This window comes from Sorex araneus, chromosome 7, assembly GCF_027595985.1.
Source record: "Sorex araneus isolate mSorAra2 chromosome 7, mSorAra2.pri, whole genome shotgun sequence".
NCBI classification, from domain to species: Eukaryota; Metazoa; Chordata; class Mammalia; order Eulipotyphla; family Soricidae; genus Sorex; species Sorex araneus.
In genome coordinates this window covers 34,404,110-34,416,146 of record NC_073308.1, presented here as the reverse complement: position 1 = coordinate 34,416,146, position 12,037 = coordinate 34,404,110, and the positions used below count along the sequence as shown (strand labels likewise).

The 12,037-nt window shown below is 57.3% G+C and overlaps 1 protein-coding gene across 1 annotated transcript in view; it reads left to right on the top strand.

Annotated features, from left to right (window-relative positions):
• CACNA1S (calcium voltage-gated channel subunit alpha1 S) overlaps nucleotides 1-8,987 on the top strand; it is a 57,441-nt gene extending 48,454 nt beyond the window's left edge. The window contains exons 34-44 of the mRNA XM_055144214.1: nucleotides 99-226; nucleotides 1,498-1,594; nucleotides 1,768-1,870; nucleotides 2,922-3,023; nucleotides 3,238-3,362; nucleotides 5,071-5,199; nucleotides 5,840-6,090; nucleotides 7,174-7,344; nucleotides 8,020-8,164; nucleotides 8,315-8,434; nucleotides 8,570-8,987. Coding sequence (XP_055000189.1) covers nucleotides 99-226; nucleotides 1,498-1,594; nucleotides 1,768-1,870; nucleotides 2,922-3,023; nucleotides 3,238-3,362; nucleotides 5,071-5,199; nucleotides 5,840-6,090; nucleotides 7,174-7,344; nucleotides 8,020-8,164; nucleotides 8,315-8,434; nucleotides 8,570-8,776 — 1,578 coding nt within the window. The 3' untranslated portion in view covers nucleotides 8,777-8,987. The remainder of the gene's footprint in view (nucleotides 1-98; nucleotides 227-1,497; nucleotides 1,595-1,767; nucleotides 1,871-2,921; nucleotides 3,024-3,237; nucleotides 3,363-5,070; nucleotides 5,200-5,839; nucleotides 6,091-7,173; nucleotides 7,345-8,019; nucleotides 8,165-8,314; nucleotides 8,435-8,569) is intronic.
• The last annotated feature ends 3,050 nt before the right edge of the window (nucleotides 8,988-12,037 follow it).

Sequence of the window (12,037 nt, the reverse complement as noted above, 5' to 3'; positions counted from 1 at the left end):
GGGCATTCAGAATCCAGGAGGTGGTGTTAAGGCACCGGTGCCCAGCAGGGCCTGGTATTGCCCATCCTTCCCCATGGGGCCTGACTCTCCTCTGGCAGATCATTAACCTCTTCGTGGCTGTCATCATGGACAACTTTGACTACCTCACACGGGACTGGTCCATCCTGGGCCCTCACCACCTGGACGAGTTCAAGGCCATCTGGGCAGAGTATGACCCCGAGGCCACGTGAGTCTGGACCATGGGGTCTGTGCAGGTGCCTCCTCCCCTGGACCCCAGCCCGGCCTCCCTGGGGAGAACCCTGGGTGGGGGGGGGGTACTGCTTCCCTCCTTTGCCCCAAATCCCAGATCAGAGTTTCTCAAGTAGACAAGGGACTCACATCGGGGAACTGGCCATCCATATGGTGAGCCATGTTTTGGAGTGGGCAGCCCAGACCTCAGCAGGTCTTCTGGGTCTGGCCACCAACAGCATCACGCCCCAACGCGATAACAATGCAGAGGGGCGAGAGAGATAGCACAATGGGTAGGGCGCTTGCGTTGCATGCAGCCAACCCAGGTTCGATCCCTGGCATCCCATATGGCCTCCTGAGCACTGCCAAGAGTGATCCCTGAGCACAGAGCCAGGAGTAATCCCTGTACATTGCCAGGTGTGTGTGTGCGGGGGGACCAGGTGTGTGTGTGGAGGGGGGCAAAGATGCAGACCAGATTATGCCTATGTGGGAAACAGCTTTGCTTTGTACCTGAGATGCACAGCTTTGTGCTCACTTAAAACTGGGGGGGTGGGCAGAAGGCAGGGGGAGTCTTGAGCTCAATCCCTGGCACTACATTTCTCCCCAACCCCTGCAGCAGCACCAGGAATGGAACTTGCTGTGCTCTACCACTTCTCCTCCCCATCAAATGAACCAAAGTACAGGAAGTTATTTATATCTAACAAAAGCAGAAGTGGAAAGATGGAATTCTCAATGAGAAAATAAAAATTTCAGTGAAAGTCAAAATGGTTTAGGCCCGCAACAGAGCCCACTGTCAGAACACCGCCTCACAGGCCCTGGGCTCCATCCCCAGCACTGGAAAAGGAGAATAGAACCCAGAGAGCTGGAGAAATACTACATGCATAAGGCTCTTGCTTTGCCCGTGGCCAACCCAGGTTCAATCCCCAGCACCCCATGTGCTGAAAAAATTCCTGCCAGGAGTGATCCCTGATGCCAGAGCCAAGAGTAAGACCTGAGCACAGCCAGGTGTGGCCCCAAAACAAATATACAAAAAAAAAAAACAGGGGGGGCAGTGCTTAAAAGCATTAGTACAGCCAGCAGACGCTTGCCAGGCATGCAACTGACCAGGTGCAATCCTCGGCACCCCCCACCAGTAAAAAGGGGAGAGAGGAGGGAGGCTTGGTATTCAAAGCTATAAAGTCAGGAATGCCGTCATTCCCCTCCAACCTGGCTCAGAAGGGAGAACATTCTGGGGTGGCTGTGGGGTACAGCCTGTATGTCCCTCTGTAGGGGCAGGATCAAGCACCTGGACGTGGTCACGCTGCTGAGAAGGATCCAGCCCCCGCTGGGCTTTGGGAAGTTCTGCCCGCACCGGGTGGCCTGCAAGGTAACCTACGCGGCGGAGAGGGCTGGCGCTGAAGAAGCTGGGGGCCGGGAGGGGACTCACCGCCTCGGTCCCCACGTCCTTCCCTGAGCACCTCACGCCTCAGCAGCTGCCCCCATCCCAGCGGTGGTGGAGGGTGTCTGGGCCCAGCTCAGCCTCTGCCTCTCCACGCACAGAGGCTGGTTGGCATGAACATGCCCCTGAACAGCGACGGCACCGTCACGTTCAATGCCACGCTCTTCGCCCTGGTCCGCACGGCTCTCAAGATCAAAACGGAAGGTGACGTCTCCGCCCGGCCTGGGAATTCTGTCCCAGGCTGCCAGATTCCCTGAGCTGAAAGTTGAGCTAGGGAGGCCAAGTGGGGTGGGGGGGACAGGGCAGACCCCCGGTCGTGGCCTCAGGGAGCCCCAAGGTTCTCTACAGGGAAAAACATCTGTTCCCACACACTGTGTCTAAGCAGGGTCTGTGATGATGCAGGGGTGAGGTGGAGCAGGTCAAGGAAGGCTCATATTAGTGCAGGGATGAATGAGGTGGATGGGTCAGGAATGTAGGGGTGAGGTGGAGTGGGTCAGGGAAGACTGATATTAGTGCAGGGTGAGTGAGGTGGATGGGTCAGGAATGTTCTACTATTAGTGTAGGGGAGAGGTGGAGCAGGTCACAGAAGACTGACATTTGTGCAGGGGTAAGTGAGATGGGTGGGTCAGGAATGTTCTATATTAGTGCAGGGGTGAGGTGGAGCGGGTCAGGGAAAGCTGATATTAGTGCAGGGGTGAGTGAGGTGGATGGCTCAAGAAAATGAGGTGTCAGTCAGGGGTGGGTACCCTGGGGTTTGGCCTGGGCGGAAGCAGAGAGCTACCGAGGGCGCACAGCTGACCTGACACTCAGCTCCTCTAGGCTTGCATGTCCCCCTCTCCACGCCTGGGGGACAGGCCAGGTGGGATGGACAGACAGGCGAAGGAGTTGGGAGGTCAGTCTCAGCACTGGGAGTCTGCAGCGTCAGGGCCATCCTGTGGGGGGTCAGGGTGGTTCCCAGGGGAAGGTCAGGAGGGGGCAGTAGAAGGGCTGCTGGAGGTCCCAGGGCAGGGGCAGAATGTGGGGGTGAGGGGTGCTGGGAAGAGGGAGAAGAGCACTCAGGTCACGGGAGCCACTGCCTGTGGCCTAGAGGGGGCTGTCTAAGGGACCCCATGTGCCTTCCTCTCCAGCACCCAGCCAGCTGCTGCCACAGAATACTCAGCCAAGGGTGGTTGCGGGAAAGGTCTTGAGTATCCGTGGCTTTGTCAAGTGTGGCATGACTGTGGTTAGAACCACTTGTGTGGCCCCTTGTCCCTAGGAAACTTCGAACAGGCCAATGAGGAACTGAGAGCAATCATCAAGAAGATCTGGAAGAGAACCAGCATGAAGCTCCTGGACCAGCTCATCCCGCCAATAGGAGGTGCGCACTGTGGGCCCCCAAGGCTAGGGCCAGAAAGACCCCCCCCCCCAAGGACCCTGAGAGAGGCCCCACCCCGCTGTCAATACCTGTCATGGAACCCCATGCAGGCAGCGACCAGCCCTGGATAGAAATCGCCCTTGGCCAGGCCAGCCCAGGTGGGGTAGCCTGGGTGCTTGGTCCCAGCTTCACAACCTCCCCGTTGGCTTCTCCGCAGATGATGAGGTGACAGTGGGCAAGTTCTACGCCACCTTCCTCATCCAGGAGCACTTCCGGAAGTTTATGAAACGCCAGGAGGAGTACTATGGGTATCGGCCCAAGAAGGACACTGTCCAGATCCAGGTGAGCCAGGCTGTGGCTGTGGGGGGGCTCCTGGCTGAGTCGGATGTCAGGCAGGGGCTCCCTCTCCCCGTGCTCGGGGGGCAGAGGGAAGCAAGAATGAGGCCAGGGGTGACAGTTCTGGATGACCCATGATGGAAGGTGTGTCTGCCTCAGGAAAACTGAGATTATAAATAAATAGACAGATATATAGATATATAGATAGATAGATAGATAGATAGATAGATAGATAGATAGATAAAAAGCAGATCCCAAGGGCCCCCAGGGTGGCCTCAAAATGATCCAGTGGCTATGCAAAGGAGGCTTTAGAACTTGGTGTTTGTTTTGTTCTCATCTGTTATTTATTTTTAACTTTTGGTCTTAGCTGTAATACACATGCTTTGTAAATCCCCCAAATACACGGGCATTAGGGGAACATTTTACTTCCATTGCAATTTTTACTGGACAGCAATCTTGTAATTATAAAAGTTGTGTCTATCACCCAGAACCTTGTTTTCCTGAACCATTTGAAAGTAATTCCCCATATGATGTCCTGCCAACCTCCAGTACTTTAAAGTGTGCTTCCTGCCAACCTGGGCCTTCTTCCTCATGACCATAATGCAGTCTGGAGCCTGGGGAGGCAGCCACACACTGCCTCCCCATGCCCGCTCCCCGGGCAAGTTTCATCACTTATTCTGGAGACATCCAAAGGACGTGCTCCAGAACCACATGATGCGTTTCCTTGATCCAACTCTGGCGTCTTCCCCCTGGAGGGAGCAATTCCTGTCTTTCCTTGATATCATCTTCACACTTTTGAAGAATTCAGACAGGGTTTGAGTTCGTAGGGTATTTTTTCATGCTGGATCTAGGACACGCATCTCAGACTAGAACAAAAATGATACACTGCTGATAGTACAGTGGGGTAAGGCATTTGCATCCATGTAGCCAACCCTGATTTGCTGTCCAGCACCACATAGGGTGACTCCAAGTACTTCTCACAATGATCCTTCAACACAGCTGGGTATGATCCCCCCCATCCACACCCCCAATAAAAAGCATTGTTCTTGAAAATGCTCAGGCGGCAGTAGTTTTGATATGTGCATTGCTAAAAAGAACATTGATCAGCTTTTGGAGGGGTGGGGGTGGAGGGCACACCCAGCAACGCTGGGGTTACTCCTGGTGCTGCATTCACTAATTACTCCTGCCCAGGGCTCCAAGGGACCAGACCAGTTGTGTGCAAGGCAAGCACCCTACCCACTGTACTGTCGCTCCAGCCCCAGCTGTGGTCAGCTTTAAGAAAAAACTGTATTATTTTCATAAACTCTCATCTCCATGGACCATAATTAACTGGAGGCATAGGGGGTGTAGGCTTAGGAAAACCCCTGAAACCCAGAGAAGACTTCCGAGGGATTCCTAGGAATTTGGACCATCTCTGAGGCCAGAGCTGGCCCCAGTGACCTCATGGAAGCCTGTGAACATTGGAGAGGGGCCAGGCTGAGGTCATTACAGGGTTTGTGGCTGGCAGCATAGCTCTTCCCTGGCATGTGTGAGGCCCTGGGTTCAATTCCAAGCACAAAACACAGGCATATCTCAGGAGCTAGTTCAAGCCCTGCCAGGAGTGACCCCCCAAATCAACCACCACCACAAGAAAGAATGGGGCAGGGCTATAGGAAGCATTTCTGGTCTCCCCTCCTGAACCAAGGGGCCATTCTTGTCTCTTCTCCACCCACAGGCTGGACTGAGGACCATTGAGGAGGAGGCAGCCCCCGAGATCCACCGCACCATCTCCGGGGACCTGACGGCCGAGGAGGAGCTGGAGAGAGCCATGGTGGAGGCGGCCATGGAGGAGGGCATCTTCCGGGTAAGCCAGGGCCGCACCCCTGGGCTCAGGGGCACAAGAAGGGAGCCGCAGAGGCTGACAGCATGCACTGCCATATCTCTTGGGACCCTTGACCATGCTCAAGGCATCAACTCCAGCCACCGCCCCACTCTCCTGGGCCAAGTTGGCCTCTTTCCTCACCTCACAAACCCTCATAGCTGTCCCATGGCCCAGAAGTTCATTGCCAAGTGCCCATCTGCTCGTTACTCCCAGCCCCGCCTGGGGTAGGGGGTAGGGTCTTAGGTGTCCCCTAACACCATGGAGCTTAGAGTCTCAGCTGGTGGCCCTTCTGGGTGTTTAGAAGGAAATGATGCACAAAGAGATGGCGGGAGCAGTGCCGGGTCATTTGCAAGTGGGTTTCGGAGATTCAGGGCTTAGTGCATCATACTACTTCCTGTCCACGCCTCCTGTGTGGTCACTATCTTAGAGCACCCTAATCGGATACCCCTGAATATGAGAGTGGGGACTGTCTTCGCTGGCCTCACAGCTCAGTCGACACTCCTCAGCCTCCAGGATGTGTATCCAACACCAGTCCCCATGGTCCCCAGCACTACGGCCCCCGCATGGCGGCCCCCTTTTCCTCCAGGGCCCCGCTCAGCCCCCCTCTCCTCCTGGCCCCTAGAGAACCGGAGGCCTGTTTGGCCAGGCGGACAACTTCTTGGAGAGGACCAGCTCCCTGCCCCCCATCATGGCCAACCAGAGGCCTCTCCAGTTCACGGAGATGGAGATGGAGGACCTGGAATCGCCCGTCTTCCTGGAGGACTTTCCTCCAGAACCGCGCATCAACCCTCTCGCTCGGGCCAACACCAACAATGCCAATGCCAACTCTGCCTGGGGCAACAGCAACCAAAGCAACAACCGGGCGTTTCCCAGGTAGGGGAGCGGTGGCCAGCCTGGTCGTGGGAGTGTGGGAAGGCTTTGAGAAAAAACAGTGGGGTGTGGGGGAGGCTTTAGGGAGGAGAGGCGCCTAGAAAAGCTTAATGTGTTCTTGGTGCGCCTTTGGGATCCATCTGGTACCATAATCCACCAGGCAGAGACCATTCTAGCCAGCAGGGGGCAGCCTCGGCCCAGTGCTGGTGGTTCTTTGTGGGTTTCACCAGGTCTCAGTCCTGAGCCCTTTGAATTTAACTCACACCTTCAGGTAGGGATGTGTGTGTGTGTGTGTGTGTGTGTGTGTGTGTGTGTGTGTGTGTGTGTGTGTGTATACACTATATTTGCAGACAGTGTATATATAGATATATACAGTGTATATATGTAGATACAGTGTATGGATATAGTGTCTCTATGTCCATATGTTCAACACTGTATCTCTTTATATATACACACACACTATATATATACACTGTATCTATCTATAGATATCTAAAGATACATATAGCAATTCATTCTAGTTCAGACTTTGAATTTGAGTTTCCAGGGAGATCCTGCTGTCCTTGGGAGATGTCATCTCACGTGTCCTATGCCTAGTGCCCCCGAGTCCAAAGGTTCTCAGCAGCTAATACCTGCGGACTCCAAGCAGGGCTGCTAGTGCTGTGCAGGTGACATGCTGGCCACCATGGCCTGGATGGGCGGAGATAAGAACTAAGCTTGTCTCTCAACCCTGCAGGCCCAAGGCATGTCAGCAATTCCCGGGGGCTCTCCAAGTCCCCGTGCTGGACTCCCCCATGGACTCTGGGCTGGGACCCACCACCATTGTGGCTCAGGCTCTCTGGGGATCCCTTGGGCAGCCGAGGCTGGGAATGGGGTCCTAAAGGCTGTGATGCAGCCCCCCAGGGAAGGGCGAGGGAACCGTGCAGAGCCGGAGAGGTGGAGGGGAGCACTGACTCTTTGCCCCCCTCTGTGCCTGGGCAGACAGTGGGGCCAGGAGTCCGGGCGCTGCTGAGCACCAGGTCCTGCCAGGGATAAGGGCAGCGCGCACGGCTCCAGGGCCCCTGCTCACAGCCGCTTGCATTACAGCGTCTATTATGAAAGGGAGCTCCCGAGGGACACGGAGGAGCCCGCTGCCAGAGGAGGACCCCCCCGCCCACCCCGAAGAACCCGGGGTCAGTCTCTTCTGTGCCCCCAGAGAGTCGGGGAACTCCTTGGGGGCGCACTTGAGAGTCGCTCCTGTGGGAACAGGCTGGGCTGGTCAGTGGGAAGGGGAGCTATGGGGCTGGGGAGAAGGCGCCCCCAAGAGGGAGGTGGGGTGGTACAAGCCCCCCAAAGGACACCCCTGGGCCCTGGGTGACACCCCTGAGCACTGTGTGCTGGGCATCAGTGAACGGACAAGCACCTCCTGCCCCCCAGACACCCGCACATATAGCTGTGCACACCCACGTCTGCACACATGTATATATGACACATACACACAAGTTTGTACCTACATACCTAAACATATGCACACATGAACATTTGTATGAACATGTGCTCGCAGCTCTACACGTGCATGCATATATATATATATACAAACATGCTTCTATAAATACAAATACTGCATGCATTTACCAATACATATAATACATGTACAAAAACATACATGCCTACATACACAAACACGGACAGATACATATGGGCAAGCCACACACACACACCTCTGCACACACTCACACAAGCTTATACCTTTTCCTGTACGTAGTCACGTGTGCACATACACAGACCTGTAGGTACTCACACACAAATATGGGGTGGAGTAGGTGACGCTGGCCCAGATCCCACCACACACACAAGGACAGACCCCAGGGCCAGGAGAGGGGGTAGTGCGCAGCCTGGAGTTGTTGGGGGCCCCCTCAGGCCCCTCCGCCCCCGTCAGGCTGTGTCCCACAGGCCGGCCCAGCCGTGCTCCCATGGATCCCGGGCCCCCTGGCGGGAGTTGGCAGCCCACCTTCCCACAGGACCCCGCAGCAGATCGTGTGAGGAGAAGCTGAGGGGACAGTGGGCCCCAGGAGCAGCGCCCAGCACCCCCTGCCAGGTACAGGGCAGAGTAGGGGAGGGAGTGTGGGTCCGCAAGGTGGCTGCGGGCTCCTCTTCCCGTGGGTCTGAGCCGCCTCTGGGAGCCGGGCTTCCTCTGGGGCCCACTGACTACAGCCTCCCGGGGACCCCTGCTTGTGCCCTGGAACAGCCTGAGGAGAGGAGGAGCCCCACACGGGGGTCTCGGCCTGAGGAGACCCCCCACAGCCACAGAAAGGAGGAGAGTCCTGCCCAGCGCCCGGCTCCAGCAACTGCCCTGCTGATCCGGGAGGTGAGATGGGCCCCTGTGAGGGCCTGGGGTGCTGAGAGTGGGGATGGTGCAGCGTTTGGGTGGGGGGGGTTCTGTGAGGGCAGGGGTGAAGCAGCCCCTGAGTCCCTCCCTTGCCCGGCCACATGTCCTGCGCAGGCTCTGGTCCGAGGGGGCCTGGACACGTTGGCGGCTGACACAGGCTTCGTGGTGGCCACGGGTCAGGCCCTGGCAGAGGCCTGCCACATGGAGCCGGACGCAGTGGAGGCGGTGGCCACAGAGCTGCTGAGAGGACGCGAGGCCCCTGCAGGCAGCCCGGACCGGCTTCAGCGCTCACCGGAGACCTTCTCTGCCTCCAGGCCCTGAGGGTCCCCAGTACCTTGACTCCAGACTTGACGGTGGAGCACTCCCTGCCGAGCACCCCCAGGCAGCCTCCTGCTCAACATGAGCCAGTGCACAACGCTCCGTGGGTGTGGGTGGGACTCCCCATCCATCAGGGTGTTGTGGGATCCCCCGTCAGTCAATGCGTCGTGGGCCCCTCTCCTGGCCAGCCCAGCGTGAGGGGCAGCTCCGTGCCCGCTGCTCAGGGCCGGGGTCTGGGTCCCCTCAGCCCACTCCTACCAGGGGGCATTAAAGTCTCTGGGCCCCCATGTGGGCCCCACCTCAGCCTACCTCCTTTGTGGGTCCTTCCACACTCACTCCCCACTTTGGGGGGTCTGCCCTCGGCTCAGAAGCCTGAAAGGACAGAGGCCTCAGGACGGGGACGCTGTGGGGACAGAGGGCACGGGAGGAGATGGAGCAGCAGCCCTGGAGGTGGCTAGGAAAGAGTCACACACGGGGACCCTCACAGCCCACCCGGGCCCAGACCCCAGTTCCCGCCACGGCCTGAACCCCCATTCCCACCACAACCTGCACCCCAATTCGCACCACAGCCTGCAACCCAGTTCCCACACCGCCAGCCCTCTGTGTGTGGACTGCCCACACCTGCCATATTCCACACGGGTCTCGAGCCTCCGTGGCCTGAGAGACCCAGAGACTCCATGACAAAGTGAGACCCAGCTTTCCCGGGCCCCAAGCAGCGCCATCACTTCCTCTCCGCCTTCCTCCTTGACCCACTGTCTCCGCCTCACCCCAGCTTCCATCCCAGTCAGCACCCCCTCTCTCACATGCACACCAGCAAGTCTGAGTGCTTCCAGCTTTGCCCGCACCCCTGCAGTGGTCCTGCTGTCCACCCGTCATTCTCCCCTGTCACTCGTCAATCTTATGTCTGTTACTAGGTACCAGTTGACTGTCTGCCATGTCTGTTATCATCTATCAATCACCTGTCATCTGCCACGCTTTCCAACCATCTAGCACCCATCACATGTCTGATACACCTATTAATCATAGGCTATTATCGTCTATAAATGATCTATAGACCTATAGATCTTCCGTCATCCATATGTCTATTATCATCTGTCATCTATAGCCTGTCTTCATCTATCCAGCTCATTACTGGGGACCAAATTTCCTCCCTGGCTTGTTTCTCCTCACCACTTTCACCAATATCCCTAACAATTACTCCAGGAAGCCGGTTAAGCCCATAGTTAATGCCTTGGCCGCCTTAGAAGCACGACCTGCCTGAAATGCCTGCGCCCCACCCCTGGGCTCCCAGAATTCCCTACTTGCAGTTCCCTGTGAGCTCTCCCCAGCCCTGGCCCGGGTGAGGACATCCTCCAGCTTCTCTGTGTCTCCCGGGATGACCTGACCCACTCTGGCGTCAGAGCTGCCTCTGTGTTGGCACCCTAAGTCCATGTTGCCAGACTCCGGCCCTTCCAGCTCCAGGTGCCTGGCCCCGACCCCCTAACTAGCTTCCACCCATGACTCAGCCGGGCCAGATGGGAGCACGGGTCCTTCTGCATTCAACCCAGGAGATCGGAGGGGAGCACGATCATGCCTTGAGTGTTTCTGACCCTGGTATGATCCCTGACACCATGTGGCCTCCCAAACTTGTGGTCCCCCTCTAGGTGGCTCTGGTGGTCCCGTAGAACCTGGGCAGCACCACATCCGGGCCCTAATGCTTAGCCGCTGCCCTCAATGACCAAAGACATTTTGGGCGAGAAAGGAGGTAGGTGCATGGGGTCAGAGGCTTGAAGCAAGTGTGAGGGCATGAGTTCAAACTCTAGTGCTGATATGGGCCAAGGTGACATGGCTGCATCCCCGGGATCCCTGATGGGGGTAAAGCAAAGCCAAGGCCTGCCGACAGCCAGAAGTCACACCCTTCACTTCCTGCAGGCAAAGGGGCTCTGCCCAGCTACACATACACATATACTCACATACACTCATACATAGACAGATGCGTGCACGCACACACACACACACACACACACACACACACAGACCCATACATAAAGACACACACACAAACATGTACGCACTCACATACAAACACAAACTCACACAGACCCACATATACACACTTGCACACTAACACACATACACATACATGTATACATTCACATATACACAGACATACCCATACACACACTCACAAAACACACACATATACATGTCTGCACTCATAGTCATACAAACACATGCTCTTACACACTTGCATGTGCTCGGACACACACACACGGTCACAGCTGCACAGACACACTCTCTCACACACATGGATTCGGAAGCTCTCCCCGCTCCATGGGCAACACGAAGCTGCTGTGATTTGAGGGTAGGACCCCGGCCTCCGCCCAGCATCCCCGGCTCTCGCAGACGGCCTCTCCTCCTGGAACAAAGCATGGAAGGGAGCCATCGGGGAGGAGGCAGGCAGGAGGTAGGGTGCCCAGAGAGAAAGGCCTTCCCCTCAGCGGGACCATCTGACAGAGGAGGGTAGCCAAGGAGCTGGGACACACTGGCCAGGGCTGTGTCTGTTGGGCCCCAGTTCCCTGCAGACTTGGGGACCAGCTGCCGGGGGGCGGGGTCTGCCAGAGCAGGGTGGGGTGCGCTGGTGAGAGGGAACGAGCACAAAGCCGAGTGCTGGGCTGCGGGTGCCAGGGGCTCCTCCCATCTGGGAAGTGGGCACTCGGCAGGGGGGGGCCCATGCCAGCCCCTCGGCTGTCAGTCTGGTGAGGAGCTTGGCCTCCGGGCGAGCAGGATGACTAGCCCGGACCCTTCCTCCCCTCCCCCCGCACCCCGCCTTGGATCTAGTCTCACTGCCGCCTCCTTGCTGAGGCGGGCCAGTGCTCGAGCCCCTCACCCTTCCGCTTCTCCGTCTGGGCACAGCAGGGATGTCCCGACACCTCAGCTGGAAGGAAAGACGCAGCCTTGTTCTCTGGGTTCTGTCCACGAGGCCCCCCGAGGGCAGAATTCCCAGCCCCAGGCCTCAGCCTCACAATTTGTTCTCCTGCAGGGCCCCCCAAGCTCCCTTGCAGCCCACCAGGCCCGAACAGAGCCTGGCCCCAGCTTCCTTTGTCCCTTCCCTTGGCCCCATTCTCCTGGCTGAGGGTGTTAGTGACCAGCCCGCCTGCCTTGGGGCTGGCAGCTTATGGGACTTAGCAAGTGACACTCACCCCACCCAGGTCCTACTGAGAGGGCAGCCCCCAGGGCCAGGGCTTAGAGCTGTGAATCAGAACCGGGAGGGGTCAGACACCG